Source organism: Diabrotica virgifera, chromosome 1 (assembly GCF_917563875.1).
Source record: "Diabrotica virgifera virgifera chromosome 1, PGI_DIABVI_V3a".
Lineage (NCBI taxonomy): Eukaryota > Metazoa > Arthropoda > Insecta > Coleoptera > Chrysomelidae > Diabrotica > Diabrotica virgifera.
The window spans coordinates 122,478,309-122,502,999 of NC_065443.1; the positions used below are offsets into that span (position 1 = coordinate 122,478,309).

Below are 24,691 nucleotides of genomic sequence, written 5' to 3' on the forward strand. Positions count from 1 at the left end.
ACTAAGGCACTGTATTGTTCAAACAGGATAAAACCCAGATCGTCTATTGTGTACTTAGGAAAGATATTAATCACATCTTAGTTTCAGGTTTCTGCACAGACGATGTGACTGCAGCTCAAATCATTATATGGGAGGAAGAGGGCAGACGTGATATAGTCGTATGTTCAGAATACTTCCTGGGTGAGAGAGCAGCAACAGACACCCTCGTATGGCGATTCGGAAAGTAATTGCACACTGTAGAAAGAATGAACTATAAGTCATCATCAGTTGTGATGCCAACTCACACCACATGGTATGGGGAAGCAAGAGGACCGATGAGCAAGGTGAGTACCTTTTTAACTATATTCTAGAAGAAGAACTCATATTGAATAATAAAGGCAATGAGCCTACCTTTATCAGCAAGAAAAGTCAGGACATTATTGATGTAACTACAAGCATCGAACTTGCATCATCGACACATCTACTTTACCTGATATGCAGGTAAACCCCCCTTAAGTAGCTATAGGGATCCGAAATGCACAAATTTGAAAGAGAGAAGGGAATCAGGTAAGCACTTCTCGCATCATACCTGGAGAACTGCTCAATCAAAACCAAGACAAATAACAGACAAATGCCTTGCTGGAACAGAAAACTGAAAAAACTAAGAAAAAAAAGTAATGAGGCTATCGATAGGGCAGTCAATGAGGGTATTTGGCTCCGAATTCCATCCGATTTACTTGATATTTTCACATTAAGTAGGGAATAGCTAAGTCTACACTATGCCGATGTGTGCTTTTATCTTGGGGTGGTTCGCACCCTTCTCGGGTTTGAAAAATGTTTTGGTTAAAATAACCACGGAAGAGGCTAGAGAACCTAATTTTAAGCAAAAACTGTTCTATAATTATTTTTTGAAAACTCAATAATTTTTGAGTTATTCGTGGTTGAAAATTGGCCATTTTCATTGAAAAATGACACCTTTTTCGGACGGATTTTTGCGAATACCTTAAAAACTATGCATCTAACAAAAAAACTATATAAAATATTTCTGTAGGTTATAAAAAAACAAAGAGATTCGTTTCTTCATAAATCTTCTACTTAAAATACAAAGAGGGATATGGTAGGTAAGAAGAGTTTGTTTTTTGCTGCATGCTCAAATCGGTGTATTCAACTTGAAATAACAGAGAAACTGTCGATTTTAGGTGTATAATGATACTAATAACTTTTGTAGTGTTTGAAAAGACCTTTAAAATGAGCAATACTAAATGTCGATTACATTCAAATTAAGCGAGATATTCTGCAAAAACAATTGATGACTAATGTATTTTAAGAAGAAATGAGAAGTATACTTAACCCCTCATCCATCAGAATTTAAATACATTGTTATCCTTCTACAATACTTTTTATTTCGATGTTTAAAAAGTTGGACTGGATTGAAATGAATGGTTTTTGAAAAAAATAAGATCAAATTATAGATCGCAATTTTAAATTTTCTTAAAAATCTTCCTTTTCCTCCATGTAACTCGAAAAAGATAAGAGATACGAAAAAAAGATACCACACAAAAATGTAGGGCTTTTTCAGATAAAAATTTACTTTTTATTTTTCATTACTGTATCTCTTTTCATTTTCAAGTTACATGGAGAAAAAGAAGATTTTTAAGAAAATTTAAAAATGCGCTCTATAATTTGATCTTTTTGTTTTTTCAAAAACCATTCATTTTAAACCCGTCCAACTTTTTGAACATATAAATAACACTATATAATAAAAGGTATTGTGGAAGGAAAACGATGCATTTACATTTGGGTGGATAAGGTTAAAATTACTTCTCATTTTTTCTTAAAATACATTAGTTATCAATTTTGTTTGCAGCATACCTCGCTTAGTTTTAATGTAATTGACCTTTAATACAGCTCATTTTAAAGGTCTTTTCAAGCATTACCAAAGGTATTAGTAGCATTATACATCTAAAATCTACCGTTTCTATGTTATTTCAAGTTAAATACACCAATTTGAGAATGTACCAAAAAACAAACTATTTTCACCTACCATATCTCTTTTTGTATTATAACTAGAAGATTTATGAAAGCAAAGGTCTCTTTTTTTTATAGCCTACAAAAATGTTTAATATAGTTTTTTTAGTTAGATGAATATTTTTTAAGTTATTTGCAAAAAACCGTTCGAAAAGGTATTATGTTTCAATGAAAATGGCCAATTTTCAACCACGAATATCTCAAAGTTTCGAATTTTCAAAAAAAATTATAGAACAGTTTTTGCTTAGAATTAGGTTCTCTAGCGAATTCCGTGGTAATTTTAACCAAAAAATTTTTCACCCCTAAGAACTGGGTGGGAACCACCACCAAGATAAAAGCACACATCGGCATAGGGTAGACTTTGAATTAGAAGATAAGTAGAGGCTAGGCCCAAAATTTCATTAAAATCCATGCAGCAGGATATAATTCGGAGGTAATATCCTATTCTTGCTCCCATTGACTGGCGTACGAATAAAGCCAAAGAATTGGGAAACTATATTTTGTCTTTTGGGCATTTGTCTTTACATTAGACATAGGGGAGCGGCAGCAACCCCTAAAATTACTTATACCGACCACGAAAATAAACTTTAAGGTGAATTACCAATTTTGGTGATTCTTTATGTTTTCGAGGTCGCTGAATCTGAATATGAAGTTTATTTTTATCTAGAGTTGGTGGAACATGTTCAAAAATAAATTTTTTTGCAAAAATCAATCTTGATGATTTTTCAAGTTCACGTCGCTGTATCTTTTGTAAATAATTCCTTTTGAAAATTTTACTGTATCATCTTTGAAGAAGTATTTATATACCAACGAGCTTTGTCCAAAATGTTTAAACATATTAAAAGAAGAGTTGTTAATTTTTAAACATTTTGTCGTGAGATTTCGTTAGTTTCATGTTTACTTAAAAAAGTTGAGTGACAAACTTTTTAGTTTATAATTTTAACCAACACAGCAATAAAAATTAAATAAAATATAATTCATGAAGAAGTTTTCTGGAAAATTTTAAGTCAAAATATGCAATAGGAAAAAAGTTATGTGACTTTATAGACGAGCGGCACACCCCAAAAAATGCTTATTTCTCGAGATACTGTGTGTTGATGACCACGGTGTGGTGAATGGCTAATTTTGGTCATAATGTATGTTTTTGATGGTGCTGAAATTAGGTTTATTTTGAATTTTACGTGGGGGAACACTGGCAAAATCGCAATTTGGCCCTAAAAATAAAAAAAAAAATGAAATCACATTTCTCTGCGCTGAACTCGCTACAACTCTGTTCCATTTTAATATTTTTTTCTGAAATTTTTATAGTATATATTTCTTACCTTTCTGTTTCCATATTTCTGTCTTATTGTAATAAAAGTTATGAATTGTTTAAAGGAAAAGGTACAGATTCCTGAATTGCAAAGTTTAATCGCAAAAGTTGAGTGACAAAATTTGAAATTTAGCTTTTTAAAATATATGTATATGTTAAAATATTTACAAAGAATAAAATATTTTATATAAAAAATTGGTACAATTTTTAATTTTAATAAAAACATGATTTCATTTTGTTTTATTTTTAAGGTAAAATTGCGATTTTGACAATGGTCCCCCATCTAAAATTCAAAATAAACCTCATTTTCGTTTTCAGCACCATCAAAAACATAAAGTAAGACCAAAATTAGCTATTCACCACACCGTGGTCAGTATCTCGAGAAATAAGCGTTTTTTTGGAGGAGCCACTCGTCTCTAAAGTCACATAACTTTTTTCCTATTGCATATTTTGACTTAAAATTTTCCATAATACTTCTTCATGAATTATATTATATTGCTGTGTTGGTTAAAATTGCATCACATAAGTAAAAACCGGGCTAAGTGCCAAAAATCGAAAATATATTTTTAGTACTTAAAAGTGGTATGTGTGAACTACTCAGAAAGTAGTTCTAAAGAGCGCCACAAGATCGTGTACGTGTGTAAATGACAGGCATCTTAAAGTAAAACCCGAGCGTTTCCACAAAACTAACATGTTGGCACTTAGCCCGGTTTTTACTTACGTGCTACAATTATGAACTAAAAAGTTTGTCACTCAAGTTTTTTAAGTAAACATGAAACTAACGAAAGCTGACGACAAAATGTTTAAAAATTAACAACTCCTCTTTTAATTTGTTTAAACATTTTGGACAGAGCTCGTTGTTATCTAAATACTTCAAAGATGACACAGTAAAATTTTCAAAAGGAAATGTTTACCGCGACCTCAGATACAGCGAGGTAAATATGAAAAATCATAAAAATTTATTTTTCGCATCTTTGCATAAAATTTGATTTTTGAATATGTTCCACCAATTCTAGATAAAAATAAACTTCATATTCGGATTCAGCGACCTCGAAAATATAAAGAATGACCAAAAATTGCCATTCACCTATCATGGTCGCTTTTTCGATTTCTTAGCCTCAAATTAGGGGTATGCCGCTCGCCTAATACATTGAGCTTAATGTTTAGCCAGAATCATTAAATAATCTTACTTTTGCAGACTTCTTTAATTGAAAAAAAAAATATGCAAAATAATATAACGTATGCTTGCTAAACATCTCTCATAAGAAATAATATAAAATTAGAAAAAAATGTACTTACCCTAAGCAATTTTTCAAATTTATTCCTAAAAATCTCCTTCCTTAACTGCATAACCATTTTCTTATCCAAATTATCTGAAGGACAGGTCAACTTCTTCCTACCAACCCCAATCTCTTTTTCCAATTCCCTATCAACGTCGTCACTCGCTGGCACTTGCTTGACTCCTTTTATAAACAAATTAACAACCCTTCTTGTACATTTCTGCCTACTTTGAATCTTAGCATCCAACATTTTCTTCAAAGTTACGTTTTTTAAGAATCGGTTAATCAGGGACGTTTTTGAAGTGGATGGGCGAAGGGAGGGTAATGATTTAGCCATATCTGTGTCTTCGAGCCTTTCCTGAATGGTAGGCTTGAAGGAGTTGCTGACTGAGTAGTGATTGGACTTATTGATTTTTCTCTTTGGCGAGCTAAGATGTCTTGGATGCGGTGGTTCCACAAAGTCCGATATTGTGTCGTTATCCGACCAATCCATCTTCGAAAACTTGTTTAATCCATTACTACTGCTACTACTACTCGCTTTTGTTTCCAATATTACAACTTCTTCTACTTGCTCGACCTCTACGTCATCGGGATTACTTTTAACAGGAGTTGAAGCATTGTTGCTGATTATCTCAAAATCTTCTTCAGGCTCGGTTTGAAGTTCTTCTCTGGCTCTTCTTCTAAAGAAGTTGAATTCCTTAAGGATCATTTGATACACCGTCGAACTTTTTGGTTTTTGTTGCTGTTCGAAGGTTTTTTGGAACTTATCATATTCGTATGAATAACTGATCCCTATAACCAATACAAAATATAAATTTGATGCATTAAAAAACGCGAGAAGGCATTTATGCCGTGAAAGAATGAAAACGACAAAATATGTTTTACAGTCAGGCAAACGCTGGAAAAGTTCTACAAACGGTATACTGAACTATATCATCTATGTGTAGATTTCAAACAAGCGTATAATTCAATAATTAGAAAGGAATTATATAGCGCAATTCAAGAGTTAAATGTGCCAACAAAACTTATCAGATTAGTAAAAGTACTAAAACTAACCAACACCAAAGCAAAAGTCAGAATCCAAAATCAACTGTCCGATGAATTTAACATTAACGAAGGTCTAACACAAGAGGATGCGCTTTCAACAACACTTTTTAACCTTGTTTGGAACAAGTAATCAGGAAAACTCCTATAGATAGAAAAGGTACAATATTTTCAAAGATCAACCAAGTCGTTTCTTACGCAGATGATATAGACATAATCAGCTGGACATTAAAAGACCTAGAAAATATTTATACATATTTTGAAGAAGTAGCACATACTATGGGTCTAGAAGTTAACGTCTCAAAGACAAAGTGCATGAAAACAAATCGGGATAAGGTACAAACGAAAGACACTCATATATCTTTGAGCGGGCAAAAATTTGAAAGAGTAGACTATTTCAAATATTTAGGATCAATATCTATAAATTCAAAAGTAAAAATATACACAGCAGTTGTGAGACCTGTAGTAACGTATACGGAAGCATGGACTTTGACTACTGAACAACAAGAACAACTTCTTAGATGGAAAAGAAAAATTTGAAAGAAAATATATTATATGAACCTATACAGGAGAATGGGGAATGGCGTATAAGAATGAACCCCAGAATAAATAGAATTTTTAATAGACCGACAATCATAAAAAAATACGAAGAAAACGACTGAGTTGGTTGAGACACGTAGAAAGGATGGATGATAAGAGAAATACAAAAAAAAGTACTTATAAAAGAATTAAATGGGAAGAGACCGAGAAGTAGGCCTAGAAACAGATGGATTGATAGTACTAACAACTAGAATTACTAGAATTTGAAATACCTAGGAATACGAGAATGGGAAAAAACAAACAAAGGAAAGGAAAACATGGTTAACTATAGTCAAGCAAGCAAAACACACATAACGCCGAAAAGATCTCCTCTCAAAAAAGACAAATAAGAAAGTAATGTTTTAGATACAACGTTTAGAACTTTTGAGGAGTTATGGGCATAGACATATTAACCATATACCAGGCTAGGGATATGCCACTCAATGCATCGGGGTGTAATACCAATATCAAGTACGGTGGTCTAGCTATCTTTGTCCGTCGTACGAGTGTGAGCATATCTACCAAGAGGTGGGAGTAATGGAACGACACAGACACAGAGGCGGCGGCCATAATATGCTAGAGAGAGAAAGCTAAGCGCCGGTAGAGAGAGATAGATAGACCACCGACTTAATAGGGCGACCATGGTCCCCCATGGGCTGATGCCACAGTGCCACAGATGATGATGATTATTTAAAATACTCTGTTCTCGATAAGGGAGAGGCACTTCTATACTTCACATAATGCATTCACAATAAAATGGTACTCAACAATGTGTTTAAAGTCGAAAGAAGTAGTGGCACCAGAACACAGATTGCTATAAAATGATTTAGATCTGAACATACTGGACATTGGGTGATAGCAACCAACACGTAGTTCTGGTCGCGAAATTTAGCAGAAGGGAGGAATCAATTAAAGTCTTGCTTGAGTTATAGTGAAAATAAAACAAGTAAGAAAATTAGCTGCTCAATAAATAAAAACTTACCTTTATGTTCATAAACGTTGCTATCACAAAGAATAATATTCCCTGGCAAATCCTGTTGAACGTTCGGATAGGTGGGGTAAAACCCTTCGCTCTTTGTTAGCTTCAAATTGTTCTTAGCTTCGTTTAGTTTGTTCACAGCTGGTGGTGGTATCTCGATAGTTTCAAAATACTTCAGTTTCAAATCTCCCATTGATCTTCGATTTGATCCATCATGAGACGACGAGTATACGGAAAGGTCTTCCTGACCTTCAGGCACTCCTCGTTCAGCCAACGGAACTGACGTAGAAAAGTTGAGTATGTTTTTCAAGCTGCCGAAAATGTTTGTGTCTAGAAGATTGGTCTCTGATCGCTTTTTCTTTATTGTAACTTCTTCCTGAACGATGTTGGTATCGATATATTTCTTAGGATGCTTGGATTTTTTTAAACAACTGGATTTTGGTTTTGATTTCAAGCTCGGCTCTTTCTTAACGAACGTTTCGTCTGAATCTTCTTCATCGATCGAGCTGGAGCTGCCAGTGGAACTAGAAGACGTAGAAGAGTGTTTCTGGTGGTTTATGTAAATATCTGATTTTACTTCACGCTCTGACGACGATTTTTCATAGTAGGGGGCATCTCCTTCAGCTGCCCAACTATATCGCCCTGTAAAAGATACATATATTACATGTTATAAAGTTATTTGAAAATTTATTACAATAAAAAAGCCGATAAAAACGTTTTGAGAGAGCAGTTTTTTATAATGGACTACTTGCAAGAAATATTTATTACCTACACTATAACAGTTCTTTACTGACTTTATAGTCCAGGGCGCATCTGTTTTGACATGGACGTTGAGAGGTGACTCAAAGTATTTTGCAGAAATTGCTTGAAAATAACTCAAATAATAATATTTGAGTTATCCTCCCACTCAAAATGGTCCGGAACATTGTTTAAATGATCAAAATGTCAAAATATGAAGGAAAAATTCGATTTTTTTATTGGTTTTTTGATTAAACTTTAAAACTATTCATTTATAAAAAAGTTGTACTGACATACAAGTTGCGTAATTAAATTTCCTACAATATAGAATTGGTTAAAAATTTAAAAAAATAGTCACCCTTGTTGCAAAATAGCAATAATTGCGAAAAATAATACATAATTCGAAAAATTGCGAAAAATAAATAATTGCGAATACAAAAACAAGTATTCGCATTTTACGTTTTTCAACCATTTATGCTACACTTAGAACCTGCATATTTTACCCATAAAAACTTTATGATATAGTAAAATAACACTCTAAATTTCATTAAGATCGGTTTAACAAATTTTGTAAAATAAATTTTGCAATCCAGCTTTCGCAAAAAAATTTATTTTTTTTTTAATGTTGCAGGACTGAAAATAAAGCAGATAGCAAGTTGAATTTTGTTTTGCTTGTAGAAGTGTACTGTACCTTTCATTTGCAATTTGCAAAATTAAAATCGATTAATTACCACGGCGTCAGGAAATTTTTTAAATAAACATTAATTTTTGGTGCTACGCGCAGGACAGCGGTGTTCGATTCACACAAGTTGATTTCCACCAATATTTCTTCCAATCTTTATCTAATATATTATTTCCTTACTCTATATTTTGTTGTATTTTAATATTTTAATTCCACAAAAATCAAACTAATTTTTTTATTGTTTGTGAAATATTGTTTAAACAATTGCATATGTTTAAAAATAATAAACTTTTATTCTCTAAGTTAAAATATATGAACAAAGAAAGTTTTTGCTAAAAGAAAAGTGTTATTTTAAAGGATAGAGTATGTGTTTTTATTTTGTAATAAACAAATTTATTTATTTATATCGAAATGTAATAAAAATTAAAATGTATCAATCATTATCAAAGGTCATTGGAATGCCCAATCAGAGCAAACTATCCGCTGTCCTGCGCGTAGCACCAATAATTAATGTTTATTTAAAAAAATTCCTGACGCCGTGGCAGTTAATCGATTTTAATTTTGCAAATTGCAAATGAAAGGTACAGTATACTTCTATAATCAAAAAAATTAAACTTGCTATCTGCTTTATTTTCAGTCCTGTAACATTTTGAAAAAATGATTTTTTTTGCGAAAGCTGGATTGCAAAATTTATTTTGCAAAATCTATTGAACCGATCTTAATGAAATTTACAGTATTGTTTTACTGTATCATAAAGTTTTTCTGGGTGAAATATGAAGGTCCTAAGTATGGCATAAATGGTTGAAAAACGTAAAATGCAAATACTTGTTTTTGTATGGTTTTTTCGCAATTATTGCTATTTTGCAACAAGGGTGACTATTTTTTAAATTTTTAACCAATTCTATATTGAAGGAAATTTAATTACGCAACTTTTATGAGTACAACTTTTCTCGGAAATGAATACTTTTAAAGTTATAAACAAAAAACGAAGAAAAATATAGAATTTTTCTTTCATTTTTTGACATTTTGATTATTTAAACAATGTTCCGGACCTTTTTGAGAGGGAGGATAACTCAAATATTATTATTTGAGTTATTTTCAAGCAATTTCTGCAAAAAAATTTGAGTCGCCTCCCAACGTCCAAATGTACTAATATTTGTACAGATGTGCCCTGGTCTATTATTCAATCAATTAATAAGCACTTGGCAGAGTAAAAGGGAAGAAACTCTATTACACTTGTAAAAGTAATGAAATAAATACCAGGGAATTTCCTAGTAAATTAAGTATTAAGACAAGACAACCCTATCTCATCTATTCTTTTCAGTCTCCTCTTGGAAAACGTACTGTGAGAAGCCAATGTAAATAGAAAATGAATTATACACTCACGGACAAAAATATTGCATATTTTGAAATTAACGTGTGAAATAAAATTTTTTGTGCTGCTCCCAGTGTCATAGGAATAGGATTTCTTTTTCGAATTTGATGTTTTAAGTATCACACAAATGGTATAATCGGATTTAAATTTGATCTGGGCTATATGGTGGACATCTGGGACATGTTATGAGGGGCGAGCATTATAACTTGTTACAATTAATAATACAAGGAAGAATACAGGGTAGGAGTCGCGGAAGAAGACACATCTCCTGATTAAACAATTTGAGAGCTTGATTTAATTGCACTTCTGCTGATCTCTTTAGAGCAGCAGTATCGAAAGTGCGAATTGCCGTGATGGTTGCCAACCTTCTTAGGGGAGATGGCACATGAAGAAGAAGATATGGTGGACAATATAATTTTTAAATTGAATCTCAACAAGGAAAGTATTCACTATTCTACCAAGATGAAGACCTGCGTCATGGTGCATTAACACGAATTTGTTATCCAATATGGCTGGCAAATGGCAAAACATGATCTAAAATGTTTTTAATAATGTACATATCAGCTGTTATTCTATAGGCTTACCATAATTACGAAGTGCCAAACCGGGACGCAGAAGAGAAAGAGGTTCATTTTCGGTTTGCTTTTCTGTTACGAGCTTAGGCACAAAATTTCGGACCTTTGCTTTTTAAAGGCATTCATTTTTTTCGAATCCAGAGAAAACTAATAAATATTTTTGAAAAATATAAACGCTGAATGAAAGATTACATTATTACCGAGGGCCGAAAGTCCCTTAGTATAAAAAAGTTTCTTTTGAATGAGATATTTGAAATTAAAAATCATACTAAATTTTCTCTTTTTTTTCACCCAACTTATTAAAATAAACATTATAAAAGTTTTCAGGGACTTTCAGCCCTCGGTAATAATGTAATCTTTCATTCTGCGTTTGAATTTTTCAAAAATATTTATTAGTTTTCTCAGGAGTCGAAAAACATGAATGCATTTAAAAAGCATTTGCTCGAAATTTTGCGCCTACGCTCTTAATTAGTGTTTTTCATATTTGAAATGCAATCAAAATTATTAAGAACTGAAAACATATTAATAAATGTGAATGTATTTTGTATTAGTCTTCTCCATAGACTCAATATGGTTTTGTTAAATACATTTTTTAACTGTCCGAGCACAAACCAAAAGTAAAGCGCTCCAATTTTTGTTGTGAAGAACTGTCGCAATGCGAGAGGGCAGTTTACTTGAGCAAGAATATAAGATTTCAGAACTTCGTATAGCTGCAAGATCTTTTCCACAGCTGGTAATAAAGACTGAAATCTTGTATTTCCACTAATTTTTTGTACTCGATGTCAGCTGTCTCACAAAACTCTTTTAAGTTTATAAAGCGTACGGTATAAATACAAAAATATCTGTATATATGTCTACAACGATATCCTATATTTCGGAAGGAAGATCATCAACTGGATGTCGGAGTGTATCGTGGACGAGGTGTGCACCAATGCCTTTTATGTTAACTCCGCGCGCGGAGAGCTTTCTTGAGCCTGGAATAGATGTTGGCGCCTCGCCTGTTTACCCCTCCGAAATTCGTAGTACAGTTATCACCATAGAAATCGGCCACCTTGCTTTCTGTTTCGTGTTTTTTGATTATCGACATTATGTTATTTGCCAAGATTTTAGACGTTTCTCCGGCATCAGACCGAAAATCGAGTAACTTTACAGATATATCTCCCTCAGGTACAAACGGTGCCAATTTAATAGCTGTTTGATGTATCTATTGAAATGCTCAACAAATTGCACTCTTTTAGCTCGTTGTGTAGTTCATTTCTTGCCATCGGTGCGATCACTCCCGTGATGATCTCTTCGCACTTGGTACGCGCAGACCTGAATTTGAGCTCAAACAGCTTCGATATTAATTTTGAGGAGCAATCAGATGTTTGAAAACTTATATTGTGCATTGCTGTATGGAAAGCAAAAGTAGCTTCTTTAGCAGCAATGGAAAGTTCATTTTATGGGGGTTCGTCATTTTTGAAAAACGATGGTATGGGAGATGAGCTTGCAATGGCACTGGCGCTGGCCTTGTGTTTCCAGCACTTTAGATGGTCCTTGATCAATGGCCGGGGTGTAGGTGTTGTTCAAGTTTGACCGGGATGCTAATGCAAACCGGCCGGGACAGGGATCTCAAACCGGGACCATCCCGGTCAAACCGGGACGTATGGTAAATTCATCCAATCACCTCCACAAGTTCGGTATCTCATTTCCAAGAAATACCACTCCATAGCACTATGCCTCCACCACCAAAATTAACACTCTGTATGAAGTTACGCCTGGCATACCGTTCATCATATGGAAGCAAGATTTACAAAACACCATCTACAGAAGAGTTGGCCAACAGTACTTCAGGTGTAACCTCATACAGACCGTTAGTTTTGGTGGTGGCAGCATAGTGCTACAGAGCGGTATTGCTTTGAAAGGACATACCGAACAAGTGGAGGTGATTAGGCAAATGCCAACTGATAATGTACATTGAAAACATTTAAGAAGGTTATATTTTGCCATTTGAAAGCCATATTGGATATGACATATTGGTGTTAATGCACGTCTTCATGTCGCTAGCATAGTGAAGACTTACCTTGATGAGATTAAATTTAGAAATTATATTGGCCAGCATAAAGCCCAGATCAGATTTAAATCCGATTATAGCATTTATATGATACTTTAAAACATTGCATTCGGAAAAGAAATCCTATTCCTATGATACAGGGGGGCTAAGGATAACAGCACAAACAATTTCATTCCACATGCATATGCAAGTATATATATAGTATGTATATACAGGGTGAGGCAGATAAAAGTCCTATTAGAAATATCTCGAGAACTAAAGGAAACAGAATCATGAAAATTGGAATGAAGGGGTTTTGAAGAGTGATCTCTTTAATGAAAATATTTTCATCGATTTGCTACTTCCGGTTATACCTAAAGTGGCTTAAAATTTCGTTTTTTTAAATGGAACATCCTGTATATTTTTACATTTTTGGATTCTCCTGGATGTCTTCTTTCTTAATATATGAGGTTTTGTAATGTTATACAGGGTAGTTTAAAAGATAATTACGTTTTTTTCTTAATTTCCTAGCCACATTCACACCCTGTAGAATTGTAGTAGTTTGACATCAAAACTCTATTTTTGTTCAAATGATTTTTAATATAGTCTACTATTGTTAGTATAGCTAAATGTTGAATTGTACTATACAGGGTTGGTCGAAACTCGGAAAGAGTATTTTCTGAGTTTTCTTAAATGGAACACCCTATATTTTATTATTGTAATGAAATGATATTTTATGCAACTTTTTTATTTCTTAAGCATTCCCTATACCTAACTGCTTTAATTTGTGAGTGATTGGTGATTCAAGCCAAACATTAATTTTAACAAAAAATACGTGAAATTTTATTAGCTTGGCCGTGAAAATATTCAATTACAAATAATTTTTCGGAAATAAATACATATTAATCTAGACTGATCTTTAAAATTGCCAATAATGGTTGAGCTATCAAAATACCTAAGTAGTTAACATTCTTGGCGCGATTAACAATTAAGCACAAATTAAAGCATTTAGGTATAGGGAATGCTTAACAAATAAAAAAGAACAATAAAATGTCTTTTCATTGTAATACTAAAATACAGGGTGTTCTATTTAAGAAAATTCAGAAAATCCTCATTCCGAGTTTCGACTAACCCTGTATACTAAAATTTAACATTTAGCTATACTAATAATTTTTAATAATAGTAGACTATATTAAAAATCATTTAAACATAAATAGAGTTTTTGATATCCAACTACTACAATTCTACAGGGTGTGAAAGTTGCTACAAAATTAATAAAAAAACGTAATTAGCTTTTAAACTACCCTGTATAACATTACAAAACCGCATATTTTAAGGAAGAAGACATCGAGTAGAATCTAAAAATGTAAAAATATACAGGGTGTCCCATTTAAAAAAACGAAGTTTTAAGCAACTTCCGGTATAACCAGAAGTGGTAAATTGATGAAAATATTTTCATTAAATAGACCACCCTTCAAAACCCCTTCATTCCAATTTTTATGATTCTGTTGCCTTTAGTTCTCTAAATATTTCTAATAGGCCAGTTATCTGCCTCACCCTATATAGTATATACGTGAGTATATACTATAAAGCAGCGGTTCTCAATCTTTTTGTGTCATGTACCACCAAATCTTTTTATTATTTTTGGTACCACCTAACTGAAATACATATCTAACTAGGTTATCTAATTAACTATAATAGTGGTGCTGATTTTGGCTGTTTTTGCGTTTTGTGTACCACCTCAAAAAATGAAATGTACCACAGATTGAAAACCGCTGCTATAAAGCATCAGTGCCTGGCAATCGCTGACAATATAGCAACGGTCATCATCATCATCATTCAACCCGGATCTATCCACTGCTGGATATTGGTCTCCCTCAGTCTCTTCCATGTATTCCTGTTTTGTGCTGTTTGCATCCAATTTTTGTCAAAAAATTTAAAATTGCTTAAAATTCAAAATAAATTTTAATGCATTCATGTAAACGCGGTTAAATATAGCATTGTCATCAAGTTCTGAACTATTCTAAAAATTTCAGATCTCTAGCTAGTCGGGAAGTATGTTTAAAATCGATTACAAGATTTTTCAAAGACAGACAAATTTGACAAAGAAATAGACAAAGAACAGTCGAAGTATTTAAAAACGTGGTAAAATTTTTCTTTGCTCTAGTTCTTAAGAGGTTTTTTTATTTTTTTTCTCTTTTTTTTTACTCTAATGACCTCTAGGTTTAGATAGACACTTTTTTTATTTAGTATTAAGTATATAATATGTATTTTAATAATTTGTATTAGCTTTAATAGTTTGTTTTTTGTATTAGTATTAATTATTATTATCAACATATTGTATCTGGCTAAATAGCTAAGTGCTATAGCGATACGCTTTAATTACTATTTTTGCTAATTTTAATTTTAATATTTTTTCTCAAAACGAAATAATATGGGTCATATAAAGTCACCGTTAATATACAAACCAGACGCTAAGAAAGACATGGTTTTACGGAACGAATGCATCCCCTGACCATATGTTTCTGGAGTGTCAGTTTAACAAACTGAAGTCCCCATAAATTAATTACCATATCAGACCATTATGTCACCAACTCACTTTGGGATATGGCATTCGCTTTTAAAACTGCAGAAGTGTGTCTGTTTTTATGCGTCAGATCGGAGTGATTTATTGTCCTCTCCGGACCATATTGTAGAAAAGCATAACATCGATATAATAGATTGTGGCTTTTCTTAACAGTCTATTCACAGCGTGCAACCGAGGCACTACTCGCTAACGACCGACCCTTTTCCGAGATCTAACTAAGCAACACCTTTTTGTTACCAAAATAAATAAATGTTTTACTGTTCGTTGTTAACTTATTATTTTTATTATTTCTAATTAATTCCGTCAACTCACACCTACCGGAATAGTGCTAAAGCCACAAACAAAACCTCTTTGATCTAATCGTTCTCGAATCCAGACATAACTAACTTGTATGATATTATCAAAGGTGCATTAAAATAACATCACTTTTAAGAATAAAATTAAATAAATTAAACAAGTTACTTACCCTTTATAACATCTGGCTTTCTAATAAATCCCCTCTGGAAGAAACTGAGTGATACTTCAGGCTCATGAGTAATAAATCCATGATTAATGTGGATGTCATCGATTTTTGTGCTGTTTAGAATATCTTCATGGAAGGAAACTCTCTTTTTAGGAGTGTCTGATTTTGATTTTTTCTTCCTCTGTCTCCTGAATACTATTTGATCTTCACATTTACTATCAGTGATAGCTGTCTCCTCAGAAACATCTTGTATTGGTAACAGAGGTTGTGGTTGGATGGGTTCTGCGTTTAGAGTGAGTCTGAGGTTTTCGTTGACTTCTTCAGACATACTGACATGCATATCTGGATTGTCCACAGGTAGACTCCTATTTTGAAGAGTATAATCCAAAAGTTCGTAGCTTGTAAGAGAAACATTCATAATATCAGTATTTTCGACATGTTTGATAGGATGTTCCATTTCAAAAACATCATCACTGTAACTCTGTTCTAATCTAGGACTGGGACCTTGCTCGAATTTCTTATCATCAAAATATGTTGGAACTGAAGACGACATTTTTTTGTATTCTTCATATACATTTTGATTTATAATATCACTTTTGGTCATTAACTTAACTTCTTCCACAAAAGGTTTTTCAACATCATGTTTTTCGTCAAGCTGCAATTTTTTATCAATCTCCACAGGATCAAAATCACATTCTTTATCTATTTTATTGGTATCAACTGGTACGTTTTCTATATCACAAGCATATCCGCTTACTGACATGACAGAAGTTACTTCACTTTCGCTATCCAGCAACTGCACACCTGAATCTACAGGTGAAGAGAGGCTGGATACTGTGCTAGAGGTCATTTGTGCATCTTGAGTATCTTGAAATTTCTTTGGGAAGTCATCAATATGGGGTTTGATGTCCACTGGTTGTATGGACACATCCATTCTATAAGACAAAAAAAAAATTATAAAAATATTTCATTATTATGAAATTATGAAAATCTAGGTCGACCTTCACCCATCTGCTTTCCGGATGAAACATTTTTTTATTAAATTTCCTACGTAGACAAACATTACTTGCATGGGTTGCCTATCAAAATCTTGTCACAGCTATCCTTACGGGGGGGGGGGGGGGGGGGGGCGTAGGGTGTGAAATCAAAATTTCAAGCACATTTTTGTGAATTTTTTTTGAAAGTATGGTAGAATTACACGTAGTTTCAAAAGTTATGCATCACCCCTCGTATTCACGATGTTTACGCTTTTATAAATCCGTATCTTTATCACATATTTAATGGGCCTTTTTTTATAAAAAAATATACCTTTTTGGTTTTTTATTTTATTTGAATACCCATTTAATTGACCTGGTTTTGCCAAGGTGTAAACATTTGAAAAATTTATTTTGGTGAAATTTTTGAAAACGCGATTAAAAATGAATAGTACTTTAATTTCTGAGTTGGACCGTATAAGAATTTCGCTTTAGGTGAAGAAGGCCATTCACAGCGGTTCGTGGAGGAAAGAGTGGGTGTTTCTCAGAGTGATGTCTCACGGATATGGAATGGGTTCCTGGAGACAAACTCGATACGGAATAGAGCTCGGTCTGGTAGACCCCGAGTTACCAATGATCGACAGAATATATATATATATATATATATATATATATATATATATATCAGAATTTCCATCTGTAGAGATTCTTCTATGTCTGTACCAGCCCTCCAAAGAGAATTCAGGCATACTACAGGAGTCAGAGTATCATTGGCTACAATAAGAAGAAGAATTTTGGACTCAGGTTTGAGGAGTCGTCGACTAATAAGAGTTCCTCAGCAACAACCTAGACATGTTTTGGACCGCCTCCAGTGGGCTCAAGAACACATACAGCTCCCCTAACTGTTTTGGAATTTTGTGCTTTTTTCAGACGAGACCAGAATCTGTTTAAATAGTGATAACCGGCGAATTTGTGTGTGGCGAGAGCCAACAAGAGCTGCACAACTAGCCACACACGAATTCGCCGGTTATCAATATTTAAACAGATTCTGGTCTCGTCTGAAAAAAGGGCAAAATTCCAAAATTGTTAGGGGAGCTGTATGTGTTCTTGAGCCCACTGGAGGCGGTTCAAAACATGTCTAGGTTGTAGCTGAGAAACTCTTATTGGTCGACGACTCCTCAAACCTGAGTCTAAAATTCTTCAACTTATTGTAGCCAACGATACTCTGACTCCTGTAGCATGCCTGAATTCTCTTTGGAGGGCTGGTACAGACATAGAAGAATCTCTACGGATGGAAATTCTGATATATCTATTCTGTCGATCATTGGTAAGTCGGGGTCTACCAGACCGAGCTCTATTCCGTATCGAATTTGTCTCCAGGAACCTATTCCATATCCGTGAGACATCACTCTGAGAAACACCCACTCTTTCCGACACGAACCGCTGTGAATGGCCTTCTTCAACTAAATCGATAATTCTTATACGGTCCAACTCAGAAATTAAAGTATAACAACAACTCAGAAAAATTTTTTCAAATGTTTACACCTTGGCAAAACCAGGTCAATTAAATGGGTAATCAAATAAAATAAAAAACCAAAAATGGTATATTTTTTATAAAAAAGACCCATTAAATATGTGATAAAGATACGGATTTATAAAAGCATAAACATCGTGAATACGAGGGGTGATGCATAACTTTTGAAACTATGTGTATTTTATTTTCAAATTAAATAATCATATTCAGTTTAATTCATAGATTTATTCAAGAAAAATTCAAGGTGGCAAATTTTTAAAGACAGCTGAAAAATAATGGATTTTGCCGTGGACATCAGAACTCATCATTGGATCATAGTAAACAAAAAATCAAAAAGATTTTATTTATTTTATGAGTTTCTCGAGGTAACTAGCTCTCGAGTTTTTTAGTTTTATCGACTTTTGACTTTTTGGTATCACTCATGAAGTCAAAACAACGATTTTTTTGCAAAAATGGTAAAAATCAACATATGTATTATTATTAAACAAAAAATAAGCATAAACAAAAAATATCTCTAATTCTCATATCTCTAATGTCTAAAGAAAATATATTCAAAAATTCCAGGTCGGTCGGTCAAGTAGTTTTTGAGTTACAATGTCTACTGCATCTGAAAAAAGCAAGTTTTGAGGAAAACGCGTTTAAAGTATTGTCAACTTTAATTTTCAATTTCTTTTTTGTCTGTCAAATCGTAAAGTGGTCTAATTTACAAAAGAGAATGAGAACATCTGTTGACCATTGTTCACTACGTTCAAGCGAGCTGGGGCAAACCTGGTGCTAAGCGAGTCGAAGGAAGGGATATTCAACACTATCTCCCTACCTTTGACTCGCTTTGCAGAAAGTTCATAGTGAGAAACGTTAAACAGTTTTTCCTATTCTCTTTTGTAAATTACTCCGCAATTCAAAAACATATTCTGGTGTGCATCACTTTACGATTTGACAGACAAAAAATAAATTGAAAATAAAAGTTAACAAAACTTTAAACCGTTTTTCTCAAAACTGCTTTTTTCACAGGCGGTTGACATTGTAACTCAAAAACTACTTGCAGTCCAAGTAATGAAGCTTAAAATATGACAAAACCTCTCAGTTTTTACAGAATGGATCGATTTGCTTGAAAATTTGAGAATAAGTAGTGAATAGTCCAAGGATCAAAATCTATATCATGCCAAAAGGCGCTTTTACCATGGGGGTGGTTGTCACCCCATCTCGGGGGGTGGAAATTTTTATTATATTTTGACCGCAAAAGTTGGTAAAAACATTCATTATAGCAAAAAATGTTCTATACGTTTTTTTGATAAAATTATACTTATATCGAAAAAATCAATGTTTTTAATCAGTTTTCTGCTAATATCAAAAATTTTTTGTTTTATCAAAACAACTTTACTTAACAAAAATGAACCTTTTGAAAAAATAAACAAAACCTATTTTTTTTGAGACCAAGAGTAATCGAGCTATACTTTATTATATGTTGGCTCTTCTTCGTCAAATGCTAAATATTGTAGTTTCAAAGTCAAAACGGGAAAACTATGCACTTTTTGAGGATAACTTGTTGAAACTAATTTAAAGTATTTAAAAATATGTATCTCCAGAAATCAAAAAAAATCTCTAGCTAAATAAATTAAGTGACTTATAATGAAAAGAATGTCAGTCCCTATTTTTTCAGCAAAAAAGTGATCGTAAACAACCCCTTAATCACCACCCTAATTAAAATTTGTCATTGACCTGATTTGGTTTTCTTGATTTATGTATGTCTTGTTAATACGTTCTAGAAGTTTGATTGGCTTAGAGTGATTAGTTAAAAAAAAATGGAGTTAAAAGCGAATGACGAGTTTTTGTAGTTTGGTAAAAAATGCCCTTTTCTTCAGAATAGAAAGATTAGCATCAGAGATACGAAAAAATATTTAAATATGAAATTGTAGCTTATTTAATTCTCAAGAACTTGGTTTGCAAAATTTTTTTACGGCAAAAATTGAGTGAGCTATTGACAATTAAAACTTGTAATATCATGCAAAAACCACCTTTATCCACCCTTTCAATGCCACCTCTTTTTGTGACTAAGAATTTTAAAAGGATTTAATATTAATAGCCTTACAGATCTTGTAAAATCCTACAAAATTCTTTTTTAACGAACTTTCTAAGGTTAAAAATAAAAAAAGTTACGGTTAAAAAATCAATATATTAAAAAAAAAAGAGAAATCCAATTGGAAGCATAATAATGTAAGTTAGCGGTATTTTTAGTCATTGGACTTATTTATTCTTCTTTATTTATGTATTATTAATATATTCTAGAAGTTTGACTGGCTTAGAAAGTTTTTAAAAAACTGAAGTTTAAACTGAATAACGAATGTATGCAATTTGGTAAAAAATGCCATTTTCTTCAGAATAGAAAGATTAGCATCAGAGATACCAAAAAATGTTTTAATATGAAATTGTAGGTAATTTAATTCCCAAGAACTTGGTTTCATAAAATTTGTTCTACGGCAAAAATTTAGTGAATCGTAAATGAGTATACCATAGAAAAACATTGATGTTTAGATATAAAACCAACACTTTCGATAGCGAATAAATCAAAAACTATTAATTTTATCAAAAAAATTTATAGAACATGTTTTGCTTAGAATGAATGTTTTTATTAATTTTTGCGGTCAAAATATAATAAAAAATTCCACCCCCGAGATGGGGTGGCAACCACCCCCATGGTAAAGCCGCCTGTCGGCATCATATAGATTTTTATCTATGGACTATCCACTGCTTATTCTCAAATTTTCAAGCAAATTGATCCATTCTGTAAAAATTGCGAGGTGAAAAGCTTTGGTTCCTGGACTATTGACTGATCTACCTTTTTTTTTGTGGGAGGAGGAAATCTTCATAAGACCGTCAGAGTATACCGCAGGACCCCAAGAAACTGGTGTTCTGCCCTCTACCCTGGTGTGTGGGATTCACTCCGCTTGCCCGATTCAGACACCCGTGAAGCCGAGTGAATCAATGGTGAAAACGTAACTGCCTACCCACTAAAACCCCCTCATTCCAGCCATGGGCACCCGGTACCTACGTATTTTTAGCAAACGTTACTTCGGATGCCCCGCTGCTGACCCTATCTCTACTCCATGTCGGTGGAGCCGACTGTGAGGAGTAGTTATTCTTGTAATTTGTTCCAGAAGTAAAACATTCAGTACTGTGTACAAAAGAAAAGTATGAAAAAAGTTAAAATAAAAGGATGCATAAGTGTACATAACAAAGATAAAATGAAATAAGATGAAAATGAGTATTCATAAAAGATAAGAGTGTATAATATATAAAAGGTGTATAAGTAAAATAAGGGATGAAATATCCTTACTTGAAAGATCCACCTGGAATTTTGTATATATTTTCTTTAGACATTTCGTGAGGTACGTTGTCGAGATATTTTTTGTTTTATGCTTATTTTTGTTTACCAACAATAAATATGTTGGTTTCACCCTTTTTTGCCAAAAATTCGTTGTTTTGACTTCTGACTGATACCAAAAAGTCAAAAGTCGATAAAACTAACAAACTCGAGAGGGTTACCTCGAGAAACTCATAAGCTAATAAAATCTTTTTGAATTTTTGGTTTAGCATGATTAATGATGTTCTGATGTCCACCGCAAAATCCATTGTTTTTTTAGGTGTCTTTAAAAATTTGCCACTGTTGGCTTATTTTTCAATAATTTTCATTGAATTTTTTTTTTAATATTCTATGAACTGTACTGAATATGCATATTTAATTTAAAAATAAAATGATTCTACCATACTTTCAAAAAAATTCACAAAAATGTGCTTAAAATGTTGATTTCAAACCCTACGCCCCCCCCCCTTCCCTTAAGGATAGCTATGACAAGATTTTGATAGGCAACCCATGCAGGTAATATTTGTCTATGTATCAAATTTAATAAAAAAAATGTTTCATTTGGAACGCAGATGGGTGAAGTAGACGATCATACTATTATATTGTAACATTTTTATGTGGAGTTTCAACTTCAATAAACTGATGCATCAGGGCTCCAAGTGGCCCAACATAATTCTTAAATGTAACAAAAGCCTTTATGGAATGTGTAACACCTTTGCAACATTTTAAATACAATAAATACTGAGATATTTTGGACACAGGAGAAAAAGATAAGGTATTGAAAGAATGCTAGTTGAAAGAACTAGATGAATATCTCCACCGTGAGGGTCACGCAAAATAAAGAACATGACAAGTTATTCATTCCTGGAAGTAAAACAATAGTAAAAAAATCCTTCATAAATATCTTTAAAAAACCTTTCAGGCTATACAGGGTGTCTAGAAACTCTCCTGACATACGAACACCAGAGATTCCTCAGATAATTTAACCCTAAGACCATTTAACCCAATTCTCCTAGTCCGAAAATGATTCCTAAGGGAGCTAGAGCTCTTTAAAGATGGCGCCTTGTAATTAGATTTTTTTAAATACCTCCAGAAAGCTTCTATTTCGAAAAACGAAAACTGGTACGCTTATTTATCTTCGAGAGATAAATCAACTCCATCAATTGCAAATTTCTAGTACTGGCCATATACATCCGTTTTGGGTAAGGCAATGGTTATTTATCGCATAAATTTTTTGCCTTAACTTTTAAGCATTTTTGACACTGGATTATTAAATTGTGAGGTGTACACAGTACCGTAGTACTAAAAAGTACTCTTGTTTCAAGTCAGTAGAATACACCGTTTTCTAGAAAAATCAATTTGAAATTTTTAATTTCTTTAATTTTAAAATTAATTATTTTAATTTGAAAAAGATTAATCCTTTTGTATTGTATAACAATTGAATCGTTTATTTCAGAAACCACCTAAGTACGCCTTTTTCAATTTTCGGAAAACTAAAAAAACTGTTTTGCAGCTTAAGTAGGTATAGGTCTAGTACCCTTCAAATATTTTTTTAGAAATCAAATACATGGTATATTGGGATGATCCATTTTCTAAAATTGTTTTTGTCGTTTAAGTTTTTGAGTTATAATTTTTTGAAAAAATTGTACTTTGGTGGTTTCTGCAATAAATGAGTTTATGGGTGTTTTTTTTAATTATTATTGAAATTAAGTCAAACTTTAATTTTTTTTGAGTGTCTTTACTAGGCCTAAATCGAAAAATATAAAGTAATTGGTAAGTTTTGCATATAGTCGAAGACAAATATATAGTATAATATATAAAATTTATATTACATGTCTTGGTTGAATCGTCAAATATATGAATTTTATAAATAAAAGGCAGATATCGAGAACAGTTCTTTATTAACACATTCGCTGCCACTTATATTCAGTCACTTTCGTATGGTACCAATATGAAAAGAACCCCATTTAATTCCACAGATTATGAACACCAAAAGGCGTTAAGTGGCACCTGACTCAAGTAGCACAAAACGTCTTTTGGCATCAGTGGCAGCGAATCTGTTAAATTTTGCCAAGTACTTTCGCTCTCAGAGCATCTTAAGGGCCATTTTGTCACAAAGTAGGAGGCTATCCAGCAGATCCAGAAATGCTGTAAATATTCACATACAATTATTGTACAATTAACAGACACTAGACAAAAGGACAAACAGTTTAAAATAGTTATTCTGGAGGCTACATTATGGACAATGGCAGGAGACACAATGAACAGATGATCGATATTCTGTCTCCTGCCATTGCCCATAATGTAGCCTACCAGAGTTATTGTTTTAAGCTGTTTGTTCTTTTGTCTAGTGTCTGTTATTTGTATAATTGTATGTGAATGTTTACAATATTCCTGGATGTGCTGGACAGCCTCCTATTGTTTGATGAAATGCCCCTGAAGATGCTCTGAATTGGAATCACCTCTCTGATATTATGCACATAAATATACTCACCAAAGTTAAGCTTCCAAAAATGAGTTATATTATAAATTTCAATCAAATTAAGTCAAAACATAAATTGAAATAAACGTCGATGTGTGTATCGTCGTCGTCGCGGCAAAAGTCACTAAGTCCAAAATAACAGATCTGAGAAAACGAACATTTAGTGACTTCTGCCTGGCAACAAAATGGTAATTTTATACTTATGTGTATTCAGTGACTTAGGCACTCATCTCTACGTACTTTGTAAGACTTCGTTATTTCTGCCAGACTATGAAAATTGATATTGTGAATCGATCAGGACCCTTAACTCAATTTTAACAAAAGTGGATTTAGTGAGTTTTGCCGTGACGACGACGATATACATTTTGTATACTATATACTATATACTACACACATCAGTGTACGTTTCACTTTCTGTTTTGACTTAATTTGATTGAAAATGAATCGTACCGCATGGGAAAAGTTATAGCAGACGGACTATACCTAGCTATTTTTTACTTGTTTTAACCTTTCCGGGACCGTGCTATAAAAACTTACGCTGCAGGCTGTGTGGGGCAACTATGGTACCCCACTAAAATACTTTAATAATTCATTTAAATTTTACATTATTGTTTGGAAAGTTACCTATATAATAAAGCACTAGTAACTGAAATAATTTGTTTTTATTATTAAAAAGATTTACGTTTT

At 33.0% G+C, this 24,691-nt stretch overlaps 1 protein-coding gene across 1 annotated transcript in view; it reads right to left on the reverse strand.

Moving 5' to 3' along the window:
- Nucleotides 1-24,691, reverse strand: part of LOC114324350 (uncharacterized) — a 47,687-nt gene that overhangs the window by 21,868 nt on the left and 1,128 nt on the right. Inside the window, exons 2-4 of the mRNA XM_028272153.2 lie at nt 15,657-16,588; nt 7,205-7,843; nt 4,619-5,391 (exon numbers count right to left, since the gene is read on the reverse strand). Of these exons, the coding sequence (XP_028127954.1) occupies nt 4,619-5,391; nt 7,205-7,843; nt 15,657-16,587 (2,343 nt within the window). The 5' untranslated portion in view covers nt 16,588. The remainder of the gene's footprint in view (nt 1-4,618; nt 5,392-7,204; nt 7,844-15,656; nt 16,589-24,691) is intronic.